The sequence below is a fragment of the Phalacrocorax carbo genome, chromosome 3 (genome assembly GCF_963921805.1).
Source record: "Phalacrocorax carbo chromosome 3, bPhaCar2.1, whole genome shotgun sequence".
NCBI lineage: Eukaryota > Metazoa > Chordata > Aves > Suliformes > Phalacrocoracidae > Phalacrocorax > Phalacrocorax carbo.
The window spans coordinates 112,314,753-112,338,853 of NC_087515.1; the positions used below are offsets into that span (position 1 = coordinate 112,314,753).

Sequence of the window (24,101 nt, forward strand, 5' to 3'; positions counted from 1 at the left end):
GCTGCTCTTCTCTCCCAACTCAGTACCTACACGGTGAAAAATGTCACTGGCAGCTCCCTGCACCCTGAGGCCAGCTCTCCCATAAGCGACTGGAAGGCTTTAGCATATCTGGCCACTAGAAGCTGACTCTGCAAACAACCGTTCTGCAGAGACACCACATTTTGCAGAGATTTTCCTGCTGAGCCTCGTGCTTTGTTGACACCAGCTGGCTGGGAACGAGCGGTCTGTGGTTGAAGCTGCCGAATGACCTGTGGCAAGGGGACCCCGTATGCAGGTGCCTGCTGTGCAAAGCAGTGCTCCGCAGAGCAGAGCGGCTTCCTGCCCCGGAGCTGCGGCTGCTGCAAGAGAGCTGCTCTGTCAACAAGGTCAAGGCACAGCTCTTTCAGGAAGGAAGAGTTAGAGCCTGCCATGCTGCAGTTCTTGATATACTGAACACAGAATTGCTCAAGAAAACAGTTTCCCTCGAGCCGATTCATCCGTCTGCAGCGTGAGGCATGGGGCTCCAGGTCTGTCTGTTATCGCTTGATAAATGCTCCATGCACACCATAGGTTCAGATTTTCTAATACCTATTGGAAAGCTTTCTGCCAATTCATATTCAGACAGCAACTTACACTGGGGCAAAACAGGGACTTCGTGTTCTCCTCATACTGCTTGTCCAATTTCTTGTCCTATTAGAAAACAAACAAACCAAAACATACACACACAAAATAAGAAAGTTAGTTTACCACTTGCAAGGTCCCTGTCCCCACTTCCCTGCAGGGACACGGCAGGGTGTGGGGCTCTCTTCCCTTCCCCCACCTCCTGCGACTTCCGATCCACCCTAGTAGTGCTCGTGGGCACAGCAACCCTCTGCTCTAACCCCACACTGCCGTCAGCAACACACCACATGCCCACGCTCTCAGCTGCTGTGAGCTCACTCTCTTCACCCATCCACCCAAGCTCAAACAAGACCACTTCCTGCTCTGGGTCTCCCCACAAAATGCGGGTGTCACAACATGTGGGCTTTAGAAAACTTTTGACTCTAATGGAAGTTACCAAAATTATACTTGGGTAGAATTCGGGATGCAGAGGTAGAAAATCTGCCTAGGAAAGAATGGGAAGGGCTCCAGGGAATAGTCATGAGAGCACTGGGTCTGCCAGAACCCGGCAGAGTTTAGCAGGAGTTTTGCCTATTGAAGGTGCAGTAAGTCTTACATATGCTGGATTCTCCCCCTGGGGTTCGCTAAAAGCTTCCCACCACCTTCTCCTACAGACATCTGCTATTTCAGGTACGAAGGGTGTTCTCTCACAGCTCAGTCCAGCCAAGCAGTCATCTCAAAGACAGCTTACTCACCACACAATGCACAAGGATGCTGAGGGGGATCCAGAAAAGTAAGGAGAAGACAAGCACAGAGCCCACTATATTATCCGCTAGGAACTTCCCTGTGAAACCAGTTCATATTTGTTAGTGACCTACCAAACACTGCTTCACGCCCATACACATTCTACCTGGTTCTGCAGCCGCTGCTCACGCAAGCCAAGCCACAGAACCACACAGAGAAGCACAGGCTGCAGGACTAGGCGAAGAGAATAGAAACTATACAATTTTAGAAAACTGTATCCAGTACGTTAACAATAACAGGTTTTTTCATGTGTTCTTTGATGAGAAAAGCTGACAGGCTAGAACATTTAATATGGGTTGTTTTGGTACAGGCTATATCAAGTTAGCTGAGCTGCCCCTCTCAATTATACAAGACACACTGCGCGTCTGTTACCAAATTCTGACATTACAGTCAAGCGGCAACTACCTGCCTCCACAAACAAAGTATTTGAACATCAAATGTATACAAACTGCCTCTACCTGAGCAGGCTACATAGCTTTAACAATTACCTAAGAAACAATTTTTTGATCCTGAAAGTCAAGATTGAAAGCCCCACACCCAGACAGACAATTACACTCTGTCGGCACAGCGTTACCGTGAGCATATGGATTCACCCCGTCATTACACAGCACTGGCTTAGTAACAGGTTTTGTATGGTTCCAGTGGCACAGAGGGAGACGCTGGGGGGCTACGCTGCGGGGCTGCCTGCTTGGATTGCACAGGGGGGTCAAGACCAAGGAGGCCCACGCACAGTCACCGGGCAGTGACGCAAAGCACGCACACAGCTTGAGGTGCATGGCCTCAGTGGTTTTCTTAAATACGAGAGAGTTTATACTACACTGAATCTAGCTGACCTCTAAAAAACTTGCCCGTTCTTTACTTCTCTCTAATTGGCCTCCTTCTTAGTATTCAGACAAGAAGCTATCATCCCCTTTACAAGCTTGGAAGAGGCTTAGAAAATAATGGAGTGGAAAAATGCAAAATGATCCCCCATCCTTTCAGCTTTAAAAGGCAAGATCAGCATTGTCAAACTTTAGGCACATATATATTTATATATATCAGAAACACAGTTACTAGCTACCCTTGCATACTGGTGAATAAAAACAGCCAGCTAACTCCCTCTGAGGCTTTAAAGGTTCACGTCATGAACTAAAAAAAACCCCAAAAGGATACGGTTACATATCTTACCAAACGTATTGATGCTGAGTTGGTCTATGAAATCCCAAAATCTTTCAATCACATCCTGTACTTGCTTCTCGCATTTACCCTGAAAAAGTAAACACTCATTTACAAAACAATCTTATGCTATTTAAGTGTAAGATGGAGAGGGAAGAAGATACAAAGATTATAAAGAAATAAAAGCTACAGACACAGCAGCACTTAGCTTACATTCTGAATATAGGTTTACACTCATGCCCAGTAGCAGCCGTCCATTGTTACTGCCTTTATTTTTGGCAAAACAGTTTCAATTCTATAGCTGTCTGAAACAGATGAAGTTTTAATGTTTGAAATGTGCAAAAACTGCCCCGCTCTCGCCCCATGATAGGACATAAACCTGAGGTTTCTGGAGTGGTTTAAGCACTGGAAGCCTCAGCTCCCATTACTCACCGAGAAGGCTGCAGCTCCCAGAAGCCTGAGGTCACAGACTCCCAGATCTGGCTGTGATGGTTTAACACAGCAGATCATCGGTCCTGCAGTTCTGCCAGCAGAAGGGCTGGGGCATGCCCTCCCAAGTTCCCTTCTGCCAACACCCCGTTTAGCTTCGACCACTGGGGTCTGCAGATGAGGTGACTGTCTGTGCAGCTGTACCACAGCAACGGGCACAGTGCCAGCCGCCCACTAGTCTCCCCGCTATGGGCTCGCTGCCCCCCTCAGACACTGCCAGCTAGATTTTCATGCCATTGCTCCCTGACCTGTATTATTTTAGTCAAAATTAACTGCGCTAACGTGAACAGGTGAAACAGCAAGCACTGCACACCTAGCTGAGCTTACGGCAGAACTCATTCTCCTCTTTTGCACAGACTGCTGGCTGGCTGAGCTGTGGGGAGCAGCAACCGATGACAGAAGGTAACAGCTACACGTTGCACACCTCTCTTCAGAACTAGCTTCCATCTACAGCCTCAGGCACCTTTTAATATTTACTCTGCGGAGAGGTACTTAGTATCACCCTGCTCAGCAGGACGTCAAGCTTTGGCTTCTCTTTATCAGCATAGTCCTCATTGCAGAGGCCTCAAACACCCAGCCACAGAAGGAGATCATGCAGTGTGCTGACATCTGAGAAAACTTACATTTGTATCACAGAAACCCACAGTGCAAGGCTTCCCCTTGCGCAGGAACAGGAACTGGTCGTTAGCATCGACGTACGGTATGCACCTATCCTGCTCGTCCCGGCAGCACACCTTGCAGGAGTTATCCGTTTCTGTAATAAAGCAACAAACTTGTTGCTTGGCAGCACCAAGAGTCACCTGCAAACCCACAACCACGCAGGTGCACAACCCCACACATCCCCTGGCTGACCATGCTCCCGCCCAGCTTCCCCATGGGGGAGGCAGGATTGTGCAAGTTGCCCAATTTCAGTTTCTCTGGTGACCAAACTCAGCCAGATGCCCTGTGCAACATGTTAGGGGACACAGTGGGACCAAGCTCTCCAAGCTGATACTCCTAATCAATGGGCAGGTGAAAAAATTCCAAATATGTCTAAGACATAGATTTAAATATTTCTTGGACTTTGGGTCCTCTAGGCACCCTTCTCCCTGGCTCCATGTCAAATGGCAGGGCTCACAGCACTTCCTCACACTGCCCCTGTGAAGCTCTCCTCCCACGCCCAGCTGCTGTACCAGGTTCAAGAGCTGAGACAGAGAGTAAGCACACAGCAAAGCTTACTGACAGTAACATATGACAGGCAGGTTTGCAGTAGCAGGGAACAGGACTCAGGGATTCTGTGCTCTCTGTGCACTTTAACTTCTTTGAAATCTTTCTTTAACCACTCATTGGAGGCTACCACTCCTCTGCCAGACGCTTCGTCCAGAGGTTGCCTGGGATCTCTTTACAATCAGAGAAGAATCAAACTTTCCCTCCCATCTGCCCGTGGCAGAGGAGGTGGAGGGTGGGAAAGTGCCCTCTCCTTTAACTGGGGTGCCAGACCGTAAGTCTCATCTTAATGACTTCAAACCTGACCACCAGAGGTCACGAGGACATTTGTTTTCCAAACAGAAAACACTAGCCCTGAAAAACCAACGACCTCTTTCGGAAGCAATACACTCAGCCCTCCAACAGGCAAGCCCACAGCAAAGCCAGCACTCTCTGAGGAGCAGAGCTGAAGTGCGCATTTCAGTTCAGTCCCATGTCACCCACCGTTGCACGCACACGACCGTAGGTTCTTCTCCCTCTCGCAGAAAGGGACACACTCCCCATCCTTGCACTTCCCCATGTCCACGCAGACTGTGTCATCTGGAGCATTCCCTGGAGGGGGACACTCGCTGCTGTTCCCTACAGGTGGAGGTCAACAGGGTGGGAGGACTGTGTTAGAGTAAAGGGCAGAGCACCTAGGTGTGCAGAATTAAAAAAGACAATAAGGGGAACCCAGACTCATCCTGGGGGAAACCCCTAATAGCTTGTTCTTGACTTTGATCTGCAGGCTGCCTGCCAGCTCCTCCGAGAGGCAGCAGCCGCTTTGGAGGCTTTCAACAGCTCAGGCATTTTGGCATTCCTGCGACCGAGGAGTAGGCAGCAGGGCCTGCAAGTGCAAGCAGGAACTCTGACTTGACTCCTTGCCTTCTGGAAAGATTACGAGGAGGAAGTAAACAAGTGGGGAAGTGAAGCAGAGTTGTAGTAATTCCACCCTTTCTATGGTAAGATCCAGCTCATTCTTGTCCCCTCCCAGTGACACATCCTGTTTTGCTTTTACTTTTTTTAAGGGAAAGAAAGAAGGAAGGAAAAAAAAAAAATCAACATTTTTCATATTCTTCTGGACAGTAAATCACCAAGTGACTCGTGAACTACAATGAAACTCATTACAGGGCAATTTCGTGATGCTTAACTAGTCTCTAAAATTACATGTACCGGATGAATAAAGGGCACTACTTTGAAAGTGGATCGAACAGGACACTGAGCCTGGAGCGCTTGGCTGGCTGACATAAAGGGGACAGAAACACATCCTACCAGTGCAAAAAGACTCTCCTTTACAAGTGGCATTTATGGCTTCTTGGCATTTCTTCTGTGCACTTTCAAACTGGCAGCCTTTACAGCAGGGGCTGTTCCGATCACTGTGGAAAGATCGAAATGAAAGGAAGAAATATTAAGCTTTTTTTTATTTTAAACAGAAGTATGAGCGTGACAAAGCCAAGGAAAAAAAGCAATGTTTAGGAAAAAAGAAAAAGCTACTTCTTGGAGACTGACTCACTGATTCAAAACCCTTGCCCTCTCTATCCCCTCCCACAACCACCTTTCTACACACCCACTCACTCTTCATTTACCAAAGGTAAAAGCACACAGAAGGTACAACATATTGAGAGACAACACAGGGATCCTTATATTTCTTCAAGGCACCTGGATCCTCTTGTTACTTGCTGTGCAACAAGACCTTCACTGTTTTCTTCCCGCCACATTTTCCCCCCATTTGTCCCAAAGGTTTACTACTCTTCATTCTGCTCTCTTTATTCTCTTTGTTCTGCATTTAATGCAAGAAGGCCCTTAGGACAACCACAGCAATTAAAGTTGAGGGAATTTCTTGCTAAACAAGAGGAGTTGCACAAGCTCTCTGCTGTTATGTGGTGCAGAGCTGAACTCTGAAAAAACAGACTGGGCACTGCATTGCAACAGGGCCACGAACACCCCAAAGAGCCAGAACAACAGAGAGGGGACTCATCTAGTGCGGTCACTGTGTTGTCTGCTCAAACACATTTTGCAGCTGTCTTGAAAATACGAGTATGTGATCCCACTTTGAAGCCACAAGGAAAAATTGTATTTGCGTGGGAAGTTTGCACAGGAAATTTTTAATAATAATTTTTAAATGCCTTGTTTTGAATAATAATAACAACATAAAAATCAGAACTGTAGCTCATGGCACTTCTCAGAAAAAGGAACAGAATGCTATAAAAATTAATGTATGTAAACAGTGCATGCACACAGCAGCCTCTCCTGAAATCCTTTATTTTCTTTAGCTCACATGTTCAGCCTTAGGGCCAGGGAACGGGTCTGTGATGCCGCAGGTGGCTTTAGGAGCTCTCAGCCCAGCGCTCTCTGCTGTGTAAGAGAAGTCGCAGCTTATTTCCCCCTACCTGCATTTGGCACCATCTTTCAGTTTACAGTCTGCAGAGCAGCAGGGATCAGCCTGTTGGTACAAGAGGCCAGGATCGCATTCCTCCCCTTCATCCACCCTGGAGTTCCCACACACTTTGTTGTTGCGCTCCTTGAAGCACTCCTGGGCCTTGATCTCTATGGTCCTATGGATGGATTTTTTGCTGCAGCTTGAGAACATCTGGAGAGTCACGAGAGGAAAGAGCAGCACTGAGAGGCATACCTTTCCACCAACAAGTGGCATCTAAGACAGCCTCAGCCTCCTTACGCCTCCAAATTCTGGTGTCTCAGAAAGCAGTTACTCTCTCTACACTGCCGGTTTGATACCTTGGAAAAGTTTTAAGATAGGAAAGTAATGGCTGGCTCCATAAAGGACATTGCTACATTACAATGCAGGGACACCCCCACGCAGTCTGGCTCAGGGTCACAGAGCCAGCTCCAGCTCTCCCACAGCTTCAGGACCACCAGCAACCATCCCCAGGAAGGGCTGCGAAGGTGTAGCAATGGGGAGAGACTGCGCTGCCACTCGGCAGCCGGACTAGACATGAATCACAAGTCAGACCAGACTGCAGACTAATCATCCCCTCAATAATCTTAGCTCCTCATCTGCAGCACAGGCACAATGCCAAGTCCACACTGCCAGTGCAAACTTCTGAGACTGGCGAGCACCACGGCTGCGGCGTCTGGCAGTCTCTCTCCAACAAGAATAGCTGAGGACCACCCAAATGCTATTTGGTACTGAAGCTCCTGTATTTGACTCTTGCCGATGACTTGCTTTTAGGAACATGCAGCCACAGCCAGTTGCAAACAACTAATGAAAAAAAGCAGCTGAGCATACTATGAACTCCAGTGAAACTCAGAATCCAGAGATGAGCTTATCTTGCAGACAACCCAATGTCATGCAAGTATGTTTTATTCTTACAGCTAATCCATTACATTCCTCACAGTTTCAAGCTACAGGAATCATTAACTAAATAGACTTTCCACGCAAAGGGTCACTGACCACAGCAAAAACTTGTATGTGGAAGCAAAACTATGCAACTATACCTTATTGTTTTCATGATCTCCACTGACAGCGATTGGATACATAACATATTTCCCTCCCTGGTCTTCAGTGGGGGCACATTCTGGAAGACTATCAGGATCATGCTCTGCTCCAAAGTTATGTCCGAGTTCATGTGTCGTAACCAGGTCTGCCTCCTTTTTTGAACATAAAAAAAGTAATGCTGAAAGAAATCAGTCTGAGCAGGACAGGACGGAATATCCCAGCTACTTCCAGGCCACCAGCAATTTTAAGATACACTGAGATGGAAAGTGATTTCCCTGTGAACACATTTTTATTAGAAGTGGGCAACTGAAGGTGAGTAAAATTATGGTGCATTTCCAAAGGCAAGTTCCAGGACTAGGTTTGAATACTAAACCACTGTTAGAGGCAAAACACTGTCCTAGAGTACTGATTGAATCTTGTTTTCAATGCACTGCAGATTCTTAAAATATTAAAATTGGCTTTTAAATAGCTAGAAGGCATAAAAAGTTGAAACAAAAAAAAAAGTCCAAACACCAGCTACCATGACTAGTTAATCTCATTTAACATATCTTGCCATTGTTTCTTCTAAATGGATGATGACATTAGGAGTGCTGAATAAGCTCTTCTATTGCACGACTACTAGGAAAGACACCTACAAATGTGGCCCAACAGGGATGGATTTCCAGCATCATCTATGCAAGACGGGACTCCCTCTGCTGAGGATCCCAAACCGCCCTGCCTCGCTGCGCTCCTCCCTGCAGTGCCTTGACCAGCAGACGGCGTCAAGCTCACAAGGCGACAATCTCAAATAAAACTTGCACAGGAATAAAAGTTAACCACAAGGAGGCGGAGAAGTTCATGCAAGAAGCAAGTCTGACGAGCTAATAACCTTCATTTCAGCTGCTGTGCAGGCACAGGAAGGACCAAGCACTGCAAGGAGCAGTACCAGTACCCAGGGTAGGCACAGCTAATGCGAGAGCCAGTCAGAAGAGCTGCCCAGGGATCACCCCTGTGCTTCATCACATTTAATTTGGGGAAGGGTTTTACACAGATATTTTTTTGTCTTTCAAAACCTAAGTGGACACCGTGTGACACTCTCCCCGTGAAACCAATCCATAACGCTCCCTCTGCCTCATCCCAAGTTTTGTGACTGCCACTGGGAACACATCAACTCAATCCTCTTTGTGATCCAAGGCACAACTCCAGCTTGGAGATTGAACAACAAATGCAAATAGCATGGCAACGGCTGGAGCTCTGTCAACCTCCCTCTCACACAAAGCTTCACTGTCTTTTCTTTTTCCTAGCTTCTTGACAGCTTCTGTGCCAAGTTTTAGCCCACACATCAATTGTGAATTCCATTTCTAATAAGGCTACAGAAAAGCACAGCTGAAAAGTCAGAAGTAGTCAGCAAAAGAGAAATATGCCCAACTGCAAAGATTTGGTAGATGCAAACACAGGCGCTGCTCTGGTATCTTTACAAGTGAGACAAAGCTCATATTCAGGCCTTTGTGTATTTACTATATCATCAAGGATGAAAAAAAATCCAGACACCATCAATTTACATTAGGCTTAGTTATACTGTTCTCTGCTCTACTTATCCAGGACGCACACACAAAAATCAGGTAGAGAAATTTCATTAAGAGGCCCAAACTAAACCACCTACTTTGCCTGAACCACTTTCACTGCTTTACCTTGCAAATGGAACACACCAAGCATACACAATCATCCATCCGCACATTGTAGACATACGTAATAGCAAACACATCACTTTATTTGAGTCAGCACACTGATTTTATTCTTATTGTTAGTCTACTTGTTGTATAATATTTGCTTGTTCTGTTGAGGGCTTGTTTGGTATTTTTAAAAAGCAAACTACATTTAAATTCATCTTTGGATATCAAAATCCTGTTTATGTCTGAAGAACTACAGCTCCTATTAGACACTGGCTACGTTTCCTCATTACTGTTCCCCAGGGAATTCAATCTCCAATTCCATTCAGTCCCAACTCCCCTTGTCAGCAAGGACAAAAACTATGATTTTGGTTTTGTAGACCTACACTCCTGTCTCCAGGGTCCTGACTCAATCAGAAAGCCAGCATCTTGTTTCTGAGGGAGCACGGAAGTCTGGCACAATCCCATGGCACACATCACCCACACACTGGTACGTACACTGAACATCCATGCTCTGCAGAGGAGAATACTCTACCTTTGTGAGGATGGTCTTCCCGTAGTTCTTGGTGCTGGTTAAGCCACTGTTCAGATAGATGTCCTTCTTTGCAATTTGACTGTAATAAGCTACAGAAGTGAGAAAGAAACAAATCAAAATTGCCAAACATTTTTCTTGGGTTTCAGGATTTCTGGGGGAGAGAGGGATACTTCTTTGGAGATATGAACAGCTTTATTGTTCTCACAGGCTCACCAGTGAGACCCTGCCTCTTGCCAGTTTTTGTAGTGGGGAATCTTTTGAGCACAGCACAAAACTCATGTATTGCAGTAAAGGGGAAATATAAGAAATTTCCAAGACAACAGCATCTGCCATTCCAGAACTGCCGCAAGATGCGCCCACACAAAGCAGCCCTTGGTCTAGGGTTTGGTCTAGCCAGCTTTTTCACACCAGATAGTTTAGTACACTTTTATCCTTCCCTCCCTTCTTTTTCCAGCTCCACTCAATAAAACAGCTATTTTATCTGAAAACCAACCACTAGAGTCTATACAAATAACCCGTCATGCTTTGTGGAAGCTAGAGAAGAGGATTAAACACAAGTAACAAAAACTAGCTCTCAACCCACAACTGAGAAGGAAGAAAAGGAAGCCTTGCCTTTAGGACAAATGCCACCATGGCTGTTAGGTCTGGGAGAGCCAACATAAGCCAATCCAAGCGTTCCCATGTCAAAATCTTGATATGTGAAGAGATGAGCAAGGCACACGTGAGCTGCTTTTTCAGCAATATCAAAGCTAAATTGCTTTAAAGAACGAATAGATAAGTCAGATCTTTGTAAGACACATTACAATGCATATATTAGAAGTCTCTAGCTAAGAACATTTATCTAATGAGACGGACAGGCACCTTCTAGATCTGGTTAATTCTGAAAAAAAGCAGCTGTTACCAGTCCTAACGAGCTGTAGAAAATCAAATTAATACCCAAGTACATTGTACACATTCGTTTACGTAACTCATCTATTCACTTCCCCTTTTCACAGAGAGGGGAAGACCAAGTACGGTAGTCTGGTGAAGGTCACAAGGCAGCCAGTCTCAGGGCCAGACATATCAGGACTGCCTTTCTGACTCAGGCCACATATTAATAATTTGAGTTGGTGTGTGCTTTATAATTGTGCAATGGAGCCCTTTACCATGGGCTACAGGGCACATCAGCTCGTTTGACTTTGCATAACATCTACCCATCAGGCGAAGGAAATAGAGGAGTTTCATCTGTTACTACACTGCAGCTGTATGAATGACTAATTCTCTGTCAGGGGCACAATTTTTCAAGGGTTATGACCTACCTCTAGCAGCATTTTCACATCCCAGGCATCTTTCTTATCATCTGGGTAACTTTTTGCCATATTGTAATGCTTTTCTCCAGGTTTTACAATATATGGCTCATTGTGGATGATAATCTACATTTCAAAAAGGGCAACAACAATGTAGAGGAATTTTGATCAATTTTACAGCTACAGAAAAGCTTTCAATGTAATCTTAAATGTCTCAATAGATCTGCAAGAAGAAAAATTCAGACTCAGCATGCTTCTAATGTTAACTTTTCAGCCTCTGCTACTAAAGATACACTGACTACATCAGAAGCAACTCCACAAGCCATTTTATAGAGCAACATCAACAGTTTTCACTGTAACATTCTGCTTTGAGATGCATGGTACTCTAGCAAAAAGGACGACCAAATACAACCAGGATTTGCGTGTAGTATAAATAACCCCAAACCATTTCAGAGTTCTAGCTAACCAAAACGTATTTTAAAAGATTGATACTTTTTCAGTAACCTAGAACTAGTGCATCATGTTCTTTCCCCCTCCCTGCCCAATTAACTCTCCTTCCTTGTTCCTGTAGACCCTTTCCCAGCCAAGGGCAGCTAGCCTGTACCATGAGTCCCCGTGTTTCACACCACAGCTTTCACAGTACACTGAGCCAAAGTATTCCTCTTCTTTTTAACGTCCTTTTCTAGATTTCTGCGCACTAACTTTCAGAAGCCATCACATAAATTGTAGTCACTACGTGCCGTGTGTCCACCCTGTATCAGCCTCTACATTATCCTGATAGCATGATGTCTAAGGGGAGTTATTAAAGCTCTTCAGGGAGGATTTGTGTTTTTTTCATCTGTGTTTGAAGCCCGCTCAGTCTTTGTAAGCTAAGCACTAGCCATAGATGCAAACATTAAATACATGCTTAAGAGCATGTCTGACAGAAACAAGAATTGCTCATATTCTGGAAAAAAGCACCTTTGAATTGAGGTTAAATATAGAAAGATTCTCCCTGAGAACTCCAGTCTTAAAAGCTGCAAGGAACTGGAAATGGACATGCTGTGTCAAATCATTAACACCACCTCTGGTACGATGCTATTACAGCATGCTCCTGGCTGGAGTTAGTAATGTAGGATTTGATTATTTTAGCTCTAATGCAGATAAAATAATTGGAAATTTTGATATCCAAAACATGTTCTTATCCTTTAAATTAGAAACCCTTTGCATAGTTCAGTGAATACCTGCTCTATCTGTATGCCGTACCCATTGAAGGCTCCATTGTCCCAGGAAGTATTTCGGTAGATGTCATCTACTCTGTCTATCAATTCAATCTACGTAGAAAAGAAAAACTAGTTATTTAGTTCCGAGGTTTCATGTAATAAAATTCAAGACACTCAAAGAAGGTGCAACATACTTACCTAGAAACACTGACTTCATATTAAAATTGAACCTAATATAACAAAACAGACATACTCACTGGTCCAAAACCAACAGCACTTGGACCCAGAGAGTATTATTAAATATCCCTGAAAATTTTCCATCATAAAAAAGCAGTACAAACTTCCCCATTTATCACTTTCAATTGTGTAGTGGAAGAGCGATAATATTAAGAACAAGACATCTTGGGAAACGCTTTGTTCATATACTATTTTTCCAGGTTTCTTTGAGGGAAAGGTCAGAGGAGGGAGTTGTTTTTACTGCTTTGTTTTAGCATGATGCTTAACTAGTTTAACTGACCCCCGGGGCCTGCTTCCCTCTCCCAGCCGAAAACCTATTATTTTCCTCATTATGGTTCAAGCACAAGGTTCCAGAAACTCTCTTGTTAGTGCTCGCTATCAATACCTCACTTTTCATGCCATTCTCATCTTCTTAAAAACAACATTCTACTAAATATAAACCATCAAACTTGCTCTGAATGAAAAGTCACATTCAAAGCCACTCCATAATAGTTTATGCTTTAGTTTTCTAATCACTGCGTTGTTTACAGTACACATCTACCCGGGAAACACAACAGCAGGTTAGCCTGGGAGGGTCATGTGTCAGGTGCTGAGATAATAGCATATCTGCAAATACACAAATTGAGGCTCCTTTACCTGGGGAATATAAACATTTCTGGGGACAGAAAGGTCAAAAAGCCAGCAAAGATGGAACAGAGTCATTAGCGTTTCAAAGATTCAGGCTCAGAAAGAGACTCTTAACAAAAAACAGGCCTCCAGAAGTGGTTTCATTTGTTTTTGTCTTAAGTCTGCAAACCCATACTCTCCACTTCTTATGAAAGGCTGGGGACAGGCATTCTATTTCACAAAAGCCTGTCAGGTAGACAACCCCGTTGTACTAGTTTTGGCCAGGTTACTTGGTAACCATTACGCGTGACGGAGCCCTGCTTTCCCGTGGATGGCTGAACACCTGCCTGTTGATGGGAAGCAGTGAATGAATTCCTTGTTTTGCTTTGCTTGTGCACACAGCTTTTGCTTTACCTATTTAACTGTCTTTATCTCAACCCACGAGTTGTCTCACCTTTACCGTTCTGATTCTCTCCCCCATCCTACTGTGGAGAAGTGAGTGAGTGGCTGGACGGGGCTGAGCTACCCGCCAGGGTCAACCCACAACACCCACGTACAACCCAAACAAATTGTCTACTATGCCTGCTTCAAATTTATTGTTCTGGACAGAGAATCCTGGAAGAATTTGAAAAAAAATCTATACAAGTTGATTTTGCCTCTCATAGGAGTCTTCAGCACGCTTGAACTTTAAAGATGCTTGGATGATTTGCAGTAGAATTCAAAATCCAGGAGATTCTAAAGCTCTGACTGGAAAACTAACATTTCTTAGGCAGAACATAGCATAGCCAGAAGTAGTATGTGAAGGGAAGGGATTTGTTTATAAATGAAACTAGAAGAAGAGTATTTAGCTATGGTATCACCATTAGAAAAATATTTTTAAAGCACAATTCAGCACTTTTCCAGGGAAAATGCACACACAGTCATGTTGTAAAATATATATGCTGTAAAAAAGAGGTATAAGCTGTATGTTCTTTTGACTACTGAATCACTGGTTTGCCCCTCCATTTACTCCAGCAAATTGTAACAGAGCATATTTGCTTACCAAATAGTTTATAGTAGTACTCTCTTCCCCACGGCCCATATACTTGAAAAAACGGTGATCTGCCACTACCAACATCTTGCACGTGTTTTTGGAGTTCTCTGGAACAGCTCTTTTCTTCCGATGGATGCTTGCTAATGTGAACATTTTAAACACAATTAAATAAATGCTCAATAAAACTGCCACTGCTGCATCTATTACCCTTATTTAAGACATGAATGTGAGTTTGGGGGGTTTTGGGGGGAAGTAGAGGATGCTTGGTTTGGGGTTTGTTTTTTGTTGTTAGGTTTGGTTTTGGTTGTTTTCTTTTAATTATTCTTAAATTTTGCCATCATACCAGACTTTAAATTTGTTGTAAGGAAAGGAATGTATAGTAGTGAAATTGAGCTATTCAACAAATTTACCCACAGAGCTTTTATGGTCATTATCTCAGCCTTAACACCTCTCCTCCTCCTGTTCCTAGTCCTTATCCCCACCTCTGCTCTCACAGCTGAGGACAGAGGAAAGAGGGACCCAAAACCCTCAAAAACCCACCACAGCTCAAGATGGACTCTTAGAATGATCACCAAGGCCAAACATATCCTGCTGCACAGTGCACAGAAGTATGAAGTTGTTTTAACATTCACCTACATTGCTCCCAGCTATCACAACAAACACTGCTTAGGCCTGATGGAAGAGCTTGCTCTTCTTAGCCTGCACCTCGGTAGGACCAAATCTCTTTTCAACAATCCAGGGAAGAAACATGCCCCTAGCGACAGCTTCTTGCTTTCATCAGTTGTTGGGGCTTTTTTGGATGGAGAGCAGGCATGAAGAGGGATGCTGCCTGAATAGTTGAATTAGATTATTACCCAGGTTCTGATTTTACTTGCCTACACAGCCAGAATTCAAGCATTTGTTTCAAAGATGCTGCTCTCCCAAGTCACAGACACTCACATTCGTTTTGCTTCCTGTCTTCCAGTCCTTTTGGCAACAGTTCTTCTTCATTCAGCTTTAAATAACCACACACTTTGGGGGACTGCAATCGTGAGAAATCTTTAATATCTTCAGATCTGTAGACCAGCAGTTTTTCATCTTGCACATTATCTACAAATCTCCACAGTGGCTGACGGCACAAGAACAGAAATGCAATTAGTTAGGAACAAAGTGAATGCAAAGACTAGGTCTACAGAAGTAAAAACAATTATATTTATGTACCAAATCCCCACAGCTTTATGTGTACACACACACAAATACATTGGACTACAATAATTTAATCCACAGCAATAAGCCTACTGATAAGACAATGTCCCCAAGAAAGCCAACAGAATTCAACACTCTCATGGTACACAGGCATCCAAAAACCTAAGACCATCTCAACACAGCAGCAGCAGCCACCTGATAAGGCTGTAGAAGAGACAGAATTTTTCTTCCCCTCCTGAATATGAAGAGGCATCTCAGGCTCCTCCACTCCCTCCATAACAGTGTGGAGGGACTGGCACAGCCAGGGAGGAGACGCTTACACTATGCTAACAAACACACTGACCACAAGCACAGGAACTGGCAGATAACAGAGAATCACAGAATCATAGAATGTCCTGAGTTGGAAGGGACCCACAAGGATCATTGAGCTCAACTCCTGACCCTGCACAGGACAACTCCAAATTCACACTATGCCTCTGAGGGCGTTGTCCAAGTGCTTTTTGAATAGCGTCAGGCTTAGTGCTGTGTCTGCCTCCCTGGGGAGCCTGTTCCAGTGCTCCGCTGCCCTCTGGGTGAAGAATCTTCTCCTAATATCCAACCTAAACCGCCCCTGGCACATCCTCCTGCCATTCCCTCAGGTCCTGTCATTGGTCACCGGAGAGAAGAGATCAGCGCCTGCCCCTCCTCCTCCCTTTCTGAGGAAGGTGCAGACCGCCATGAGGTCTCCTCTCAGTCTCCTTTTCTCCAGGCTGAACAAACCAAGTGACTTTAGCTGCTCCTCGTATGGTTTCTCCTCTAAACCCTTCACCAACTTCTAATATCTAAGTGCAGAGCAGAACACAGTCTCCACAGCAGAAGGCAGGCTCTTCAACATCCAATGGCTACCCAAACCACTTATAAGCATAAAAATGTCTCCAAAAGCAAAGAAAAAAAGAAAAGCACGAAGTCCCATGGTTTTCCTAATCCCCATAGCAGATGCATACTGACCTTTTTTTTTTTTTAAACCAACACATCCCTATTATTATCTGTACATAACAGCTACAGCAACACCACCAAATACAACACGGGCAGGGCCAAGTAATGCAGACCGCCCGAGTCCACACCGCAGAGCACTTGGGTCTGGGTCTCTTCTGGCCGTTAAGCAGTGATCTTTCATCTTCAGGCAACTATTATTTAGCATACTGTACTTTCAGTTCACAGCAAAAAGGCCCTGAAATGCAAAGGCTGCGCTGGCCTCGCAGCCATGTATCTTCAGTGCAAAACTGAGGGCACACATTTTGCATCCTAGGGCAAGGCACAAGAGCACCAGGCATTTACACAAAGGTCCACAACCTTTCCAAATGGTGCAGGAGGACCATGAAAGCAAAGGAAGGCAATGGTGGAGTGGCTTTGTCCATGCTGCCTTTTGGGAATGGTCTCTGGCACACACCATCTCAGACTGCACATGGGCATCATCTTATCCAGGGCCTGTTAGGGGCTGAAGCTGACCCTGGGATGCTACAGCTAGGCAGAGTGGGCAGCTGGAGCCTGCAAGCCATCGCCTGCCTTTATTTAGCTGTACAGACACAGCCAGTGAGGAGCAAGGGGGTTGGCTGTGTGGAGCACTGAGACGTGCTTACACTACTCTGGACCACAAGCACAAAAATGCTTTAAGCCACAATCAAATGGCTACTATATGCTCTTAATGCAAAACACAAGCACAGCAGTTTGGGTACTCCAATCATACTTTCATACTTTAACATGACTGGATTTCCCAGGTTTACCCATAATTCTGCATATCCTCGGGTTTGAAGACAATTACAGTATCCATATAACACTCAGGCATAATTACTGTTATTCAGCCATTCTAATACAGCTTGTGTCCGGGAAAATACTGCACAGAACAACTCATTAAGATAGTCTCTAATTATATATTTGTTGATTTGTTAAAACCAATAGTTTAAAATAACACAAGCAATGAAAACGGTGGAAAACAGGAACAAGGGAGCAGGGAAAAATACCAGATTTTCAAATAAAGCTCTAAGAATGGAAAAGTTCCAAGATGTAACAAAGCCAAAATTTTAGAAAGCTCAACAGACCTCAACTGCGCTCAGAAGGCTGCACAACTTGTTATTCTAGAGGACATGATCACCACTAATTACTAATGTTGTACCATTTCTCTTTCTAAAACCCTTTCCTGCTTAAAACATCCCTTCTCCCTGATGTATCTTAAACATGTAAATACCAGAGAATGTCACTGGCTAATAAAACTCACTTGCAAAAGTCAAATCAGTTTCACATTTCTCTCCCTCTCCTCTCTACTCACACCAAAACAAACACCACCACCACCTAGTCTATTTTGAGCTACAGAGGTGTCAATCTGACTAACTAGAAACACCCACAGGGAAGACAGATAATTGTTTGAATATTGCTCTCAGGAGTAAAGCATACCTCTATGTTGTATTCTTCACCATCAGTATTGATTCTTACTGTAAAGTCTTCATCCCCAATATGGGCCACAACCTTGGAATTATGCTCGCCTTTAACATAAGCAAGGAAAAAGGAGATTAATTCAGCTCTATTTATACACACTCCTGCACAGACACCGGGGTTCTTTTAAAACTGTTTTTAAACTTCAATCAAATTACCTTCCTCAGTCCCTGAAGAACACTATACTGTCCAGTTCAAAAGAAAAAAAAGAACCAGCACTACCCCCAGCATTAAGTTCTCAATGGTCATAGCCATCAAGACTCAGATTTAATTGATAATTTTGCAGAAGGTGTTGAGATGGCTGTGGGGATCAGTAATGGGACACAGAATACTTCTGCCAACAAAAGCAGCTTGCATCTTACTACTATCAGACAGCAGTTTCATGGCATCAGCCTGCATTCCAGTAGAAAAGACTTTCACCACAACACAAAGGCAACATAAAAAAATCAAAACAACTTAGCGGAAGCATTAGTGTTGGACTAAAGTGGAGCAAGATACCCTTTCTTTACAGAAAAGTAGTCTGCAAAGAACAATCTGGGCAACACTGCATCACCACTAACTACCTGGGCTTTGTGTTCTGGGACAAGCATCATTCAAGTCCTATGTTCCAGCTGGAATTAAAGCCACCATCATTATTAAAAAAAAAAAAGACAAGCTGCTGCTTGAGTAAATTATACCTTTTTGTGCTGCCAAATTAAACAGAAGAGTCCTATCTTAGGACCTTGCTGCAATAGCTCAGAAAAACCCCACCACCCACCCACCAAGCAAACAAAAAAAACCCCACAAAACCAAAAAAAACCAACAACCAACCCCAAACCCACCACAGAGAAATCAGAAAACCCAAGGGGCATGAGAACTAAGTTTACTAGTTCATGCTAACCATATCTGATGAAAATGAGGGCAATACACCATTTACTTTGGCCAAGAGACTCATGCAAAGCTGTGCTTTCTCAGCACTGACAGTCTAGTCCATACTAACCAACGACATGTCCAGTGAAAAAGTCTTGCCACTGAACACGATGCTCCTTTTCCTTGCCTTCACCATCCACAATTAATGCTTGAAATTTTTCTGAAAAGTGTTCAGCAGTTGCAGTTAAGTATAATTTAAAGTGCCTGTAAAAGAATTTACTTCCATTTATTTTTATGCAAGGTATACACATGACAGATACATCCAGTCTCCATTTCACTGTGGGTCTGAAAGTTAGAAAGCATTAATTCTGATAAGCAGTCTACAAAATTATACACTGTGTAATCCATAACTGTAAATCTTTTTAAAGAGTCAAAGATGTTTAATTAAAAAAAGAAATCCCCAGAATCCAAAACAGCCATAGCTTGCTCATGATTTATCTTTTCCATTTGCAGTCAAGCAAAACCACTTTAAACAGGCAACTGTTTAAAGAAAATCAGACCAAGGAATTTGTTCAGCTATTTTAAATTAAATTATCTTAAAGTTCTTCTTTTCTGAAATAATACAGTCAGAAGACCATAAACAGAATCCTGAACTCCATAGATTTTGATGATACATTGTCACAAAACCTAAAGGCTACCCCAAGAAGTAAGTAGAGAACCTTCTCCAGAAGGAGCCTCATGGGCTCTTGGTTTACATGAGCTTTGGGTCAGAGATTTTTGGTATGTCCCTCTGCAATTATTCTGTAATTATCACTGGCAGTATTGCAACCTCACCATAAAGCCAGGGCACACAAGGCAGTACAAAACAGGGACGGCCAGATGTTTGATTCCGTTAACCTTTTATACATCCTACTTAAAAATCACTCCCTCCAAACATTTAGAGAATCAAAAAATATGCACAACTTGCATGACAGTTATAGATGTAGGTGACAGATGGGAAAGGCACATGAGAACACAGCAGACAAATATGTCAGATGAACAAGATCAACCTACACTTGTTAATACAAAGCATTATTCTCACCCTGCTCCCCCATTTCAGATTCACAATTTCAGATCTGTAAGACACTTTTCTGACACTCAGAATAAAATCCCTACAACCTTCATGCCTGCTCTCTTCTACCTTTCCTTCCCCTTTCACTTGTCCTTCTGTTTCCCATCTTATAAAAAACATTATTAGAAGTGTTTTATTGAATGGGAAATTTACACTCAGTAGGAAGGGGACTAAACCTCAATTGAAAAAAAAAAAAAGAAACCAAATAAACGTCTTGGCCAACCCAGCACACACATTCCCCAAACCTGAAGGCAGAGATTTTCAAGAAACAGAGGACAGTCAAGAAGTATGACAATGTTGCCAGATGACGTATCAGTGGGATCCAACCCAATCAGTGGAAGTAATCTACATGAAACTGAAGCTAAGAACAAAGCAAAAGGAATCTCAAATCACTACCACTTCAGCAAACAGGGTAATACAATGCATCATGTTTTTCTGTTTCTTCTGAGCCTCTCGAGCCTCTCTGAAGTCATATAACCATGCAGACCACTAACTTAGAAGAACTGGCCAGTCATGACAGAAAACAAGATAACTATTTCTGGGTTTGGAACTGAACATTATTCATCACAAACTGAAGGAAAATATTATGCTATTTCATTGCTGATGATTTAATTACCTTTGCAGGGCTGAAAAACTTAAGAGCCTCTCTATGTGTGTCTCAGGCTGGAGGTCCCTTTTCTTCAGTGAGTGTTGCTGGATGCTAGACTGAGAAAGGATGTCATAGTCTGAAAGCATGGACTCAACTGTGTCTGGAAGAACAACAAGGAAAGTTTTAGTTTCAAGAGACGCTCTCTTTCACAAAAGCACACATAAAACAGCAAAACAGAGCCTCCCATTCCAGCAGCAAGACCACAGTTTGCTCTAATTTTATAACAACTATCGTACATTTCTGTAAAGGTGCATTTTGGGTAGGCAAGTAGAAATCATAGTGCGAGGCGAGACACAATCAGAGAGGCAAACAAAGAATTTAGTTCACTTATAGCAATTTTTGAGCAACCAAATAATCATTTTTACTGCCGTAGCTGTGAACAGCTGATGCCCTCCCTGGCTGCCCCCTGGAAACTAAGTGGGGGAGAAACTTCTCTGGAGTGAATCACTCTCCTCCTCACCTGCTGGTCCCCATCTGAGACTGAGGAAGAAAATAATTTAACCTAGGAAACTTCTACCAAATTCACTGCAGATGAGGACTGCATTTATTACCTTCCTGTCCAACAGCAGCCAGAAAACAGATGTCTGCATAGCACGATCAATCAGAAGTAACTAATGAGGTGCCACACATGAGGCACCTCCAGGTACCCTGGTTTCCCAATACCTTGCCACCACGCAGAAGTCCTTTGATTTCCCTATGCAGAACACGAAAACTTGTTCAGAGGAGGGGAGACCAAGGGCCTGAACCCCTATGAGGAGCAGCACACAAATTACAAATTCAGGTCAATATTCTGCAGGTGCTTCCACCATTAACAAGTGCACAATGCCTGCTGCCAACTGTGTTTGACTCTTGCTGATAAAGCCTCCTGCTGCTTTGAAAGGCATCCCCTCACCAGGAGCACCCACCTGCAGTCCTCCTCTCTGGAGCACCCACTACCCGGTGAGACACCTGTCAACCACTTTCATTTCCACCAGCACTGATCAATTCCTTCACTATTGACAGCCTTAGAGGCCCTTATTCCCACATCACCATCTTCCTTCTCTGCCAGAGGAGTTCTCATTCAGTGCAGTGAAAGGAGTGAAGTCAGCTGTGTTTTAGAAGAGGCAGAAGTACTCATCCAGTCATTCTTTATTAAAGAAATTTCCCCTTTCTTCCCCTCTCCATTTCCAGTTGTGCTCTAAACCAGACATGATAGCTACCAAAGTGTGCTTTCATTAACAAAGACAGCCTTCCACTTCTTCAGAGCCCCTAATCACTAGCTTATACCACCCAGCCAAGTAACCTCATGCATTTTATTGGACTTTCAAGTAAGCAGCACCACTAAATTGAGTTTTATTGGCTCTTGTGCAACAAACCAAGACCGCCAACTTGAAATCTAGATTAGTATAGCTCCTGATATAAATTATTTTTTTTAAACCTGACACTCAGTATCATCATTTATCCCCAAATACATGCCTCTAAAGCCCAAGAAAGCCTTTAGAGCAGGAGCACTGTTTGGGCCAAGACAAGCACCTCACTGCTTCTTTTGCGAGGGGGCGGGCGAGGAGAATTAACCACCACCACATGTGCACACATGTGCTTGCATACACTGCAAGTGAAAGAGCTGCAGGAGCAATGATGACCCTCACAACCCTCTTGGCCCTGCACCAGACCCACCAGCAAAGCAATGGATAGGCGAAAAGGCTGCTTCCATCACAGCAGAAGCCACGGAGCAGCAGCTCCCAGGCTTCTCCCTCCCCGGCTGCCCCTCCCCTGCCGTTGGGCAACACAGGAAGGGCAGTGCAGTTGCAGTTTCCTGATTTCTGTTTACAACCCACAGGTTGAGAGCACCTGCAATCCATTACCATGCGTTTCGGGTTATATGCAAAGGCAAGTTTCTACCACCTTCCTTTGTGTTGTGTTTTTTTTCCTCTTACATGCCCAGTTGCTGCATGTCAAGCAGCACCTTCATCATTGGCTTGCTGCATGCTGCAGAGCTGGTGCATTAGAGCCACATAGGGAGCAAATACCCAAAACATCCCTTTTCTTTAAAAAGTCAATTATAATTAATTGCTTATGCTCTGGCACCTGTCCTCATCCAGAACCATCTGGGAGAAGGATAGGGACAGGCAAGGAAAATCAATTCTGGAAAAAACTCATTAGACTGTCTAGTCCTCAATTCTTTTAATTAAACCTGAGATTCTTTCAACACACTCAGCTAGAGCAGACCCCTCAATTAAAGCAAATGTTGATATATGGGATACCAAACGTTGGTTCCGGGTATACACAGCAAGTGTGTGGTATGTGGGCCATGAAGCAAGAGAGGTGTGGTACCACTGCTGTGCTGCTCGGGGACTTGCCAAGCACAAGGTCTGCCTGAGAGGCACAACCCCAGCTGCAAAACACTACTCCTTCTGCCCCTTTCCACCTCTGCCTGCAAAGCAGAGCCCAGAACCAGGAGAAGGTCATGCCAAAGAGCAAGGTGCAGCTGCCACTATGCCCAGACAAAATGTCTGTTTCATGGCAAGAGAACTGCGAAGTATGATAAAGAAATTAGGGGTTTTTTTATTTTGTAGGCACGGAGAACCTCAGAAGTTCTAACACCCTTCTGGAAATGCCTCACAGAGACACAGGAAGGGCAGTAAGAACAAGACCTACAGAGTTGATGAAGATGAGTAAGATGATTCTGTTAAAGTAACAAATGAAACATAGGACACTCCTAGTTCCTGTAACCCTGAAACAAGAATGCACTTGTTCCTGTTTCCTCTTACCCTTCCTAAATTTGTTTGCTTTTAATTTTACTTGCGACATAAGTAAAGACTTAAGATTTGCTGCTGCTAGACATAAATCTGTGAACTAATTCAGGCATCAGACAGATGTGGAAAAAATACATTGGCAACACACTCAAACCAAAATTTCTCTGTAAAATTTTCATACTACAAAAAATGAATCCACGGTCATGGCTTATTGAAAATAAAATATGAAGTGTCATTATTTTAAACAACACACAGAACTGTACAGAGTCCAACTGTACAGCAGTCTGTGGATGAGAGCCACAGCAAGCGTATACTTGACTACTTTTTATTCAAGTTTAATGATCTTTCTGGCATTCCTTCCTCATTATCTTTATTATGGTCCAAGAGCCATTTCCCATGGGCTTCCACAGCACCGAGCTGACTCAGGTTTTCCCAAACCACTTTTCTGCAGTTCCTTCCCTTCTAGTCCCTCCTAGATTTCTACATTCCTCTCTTTTTGGAGAGGGACACCTTAATTTCATCCTGATATCCCAAATATTTATTTATGATCTCCAACCTTCATCTCATTGCACCTTCTCCCCTGAGCAGGGGGGGGAACCTTGCCAGAACATACACATCTCAGGTTTGTAAAAGAAACGGGGAAGGAACACGGGGGACAAAGATGACACCCCAAAGTCCTCCAGCAGAAATCCATGGCAGCGACTCTACCCCTTCCCTCAGCTTTGAACCCACCAACTGCTTCTTCCTTTTCTTCCACCTGTTTCAAGGCTAAAAGCCTTCTCCCACCAGACCTTGCAACTTATAAGACACAGGAAAGTATCTTTTAAGTAAATTACGGGCCAGTATG

At 43.9% G+C, this 24,101-nt stretch overlaps 1 protein-coding gene across 3 annotated transcripts in view; it reads right to left on the minus strand.

The window, feature by feature from the left end:
* The window catches only part of ADAM17 (ADAM metallopeptidase domain 17), a 37,263-nt gene that overhangs the window by 3,344 nt on the left and 9,818 nt on the right, over window positions 1–24,101 (minus strand). For all 3 annotated transcript variants that reach the window (XM_064448020.1, XM_064448019.1, XM_064448018.1), the window contains exons 2-18: window positions 20,487–20,619; window positions 18,890–19,023; window positions 17,872–17,960; window positions 15,196–15,364; window positions 14,266–14,396; window positions 12,402–12,491; window positions 11,191–11,304; window positions 10,505–10,649; window positions 9,893–9,981; window positions 7,708–7,860; window positions 6,642–6,841; window positions 5,524–5,627; window positions 4,717–4,851; window positions 3,651–3,781; window positions 2,551–2,629; window positions 1,335–1,423; window positions 613–669 (exon numbers count right to left, since the gene is read on the minus strand). In XM_064448020.1, the coding sequence (XP_064304090.1) occupies window positions 613–669; window positions 1,335–1,423; window positions 2,551–2,629; window positions 3,651–3,781; window positions 4,717–4,851; window positions 5,524–5,627; window positions 6,642–6,841; window positions 7,708–7,860; window positions 9,893–9,981; window positions 10,505–10,649; window positions 11,191–11,304; window positions 12,402–12,491; window positions 14,266–14,396; window positions 15,196–15,364; window positions 17,872–17,960; window positions 18,890–19,023; window positions 20,487–20,619 (2,042 nt within the window). The remainder of the gene's footprint in view (window positions 1–612; window positions 670–1,334; window positions 1,424–2,550; window positions 2,630–3,650; window positions 3,782–4,716; window positions 4,852–5,523; window positions 5,628–6,641; window positions 6,842–7,707; window positions 7,861–9,892; window positions 9,982–10,504; window positions 10,650–11,190; window positions 11,305–12,401; window positions 12,492–14,265; window positions 14,397–15,195; window positions 15,365–17,871; window positions 17,961–18,889; window positions 19,024–20,486; window positions 20,620–24,101) is intronic.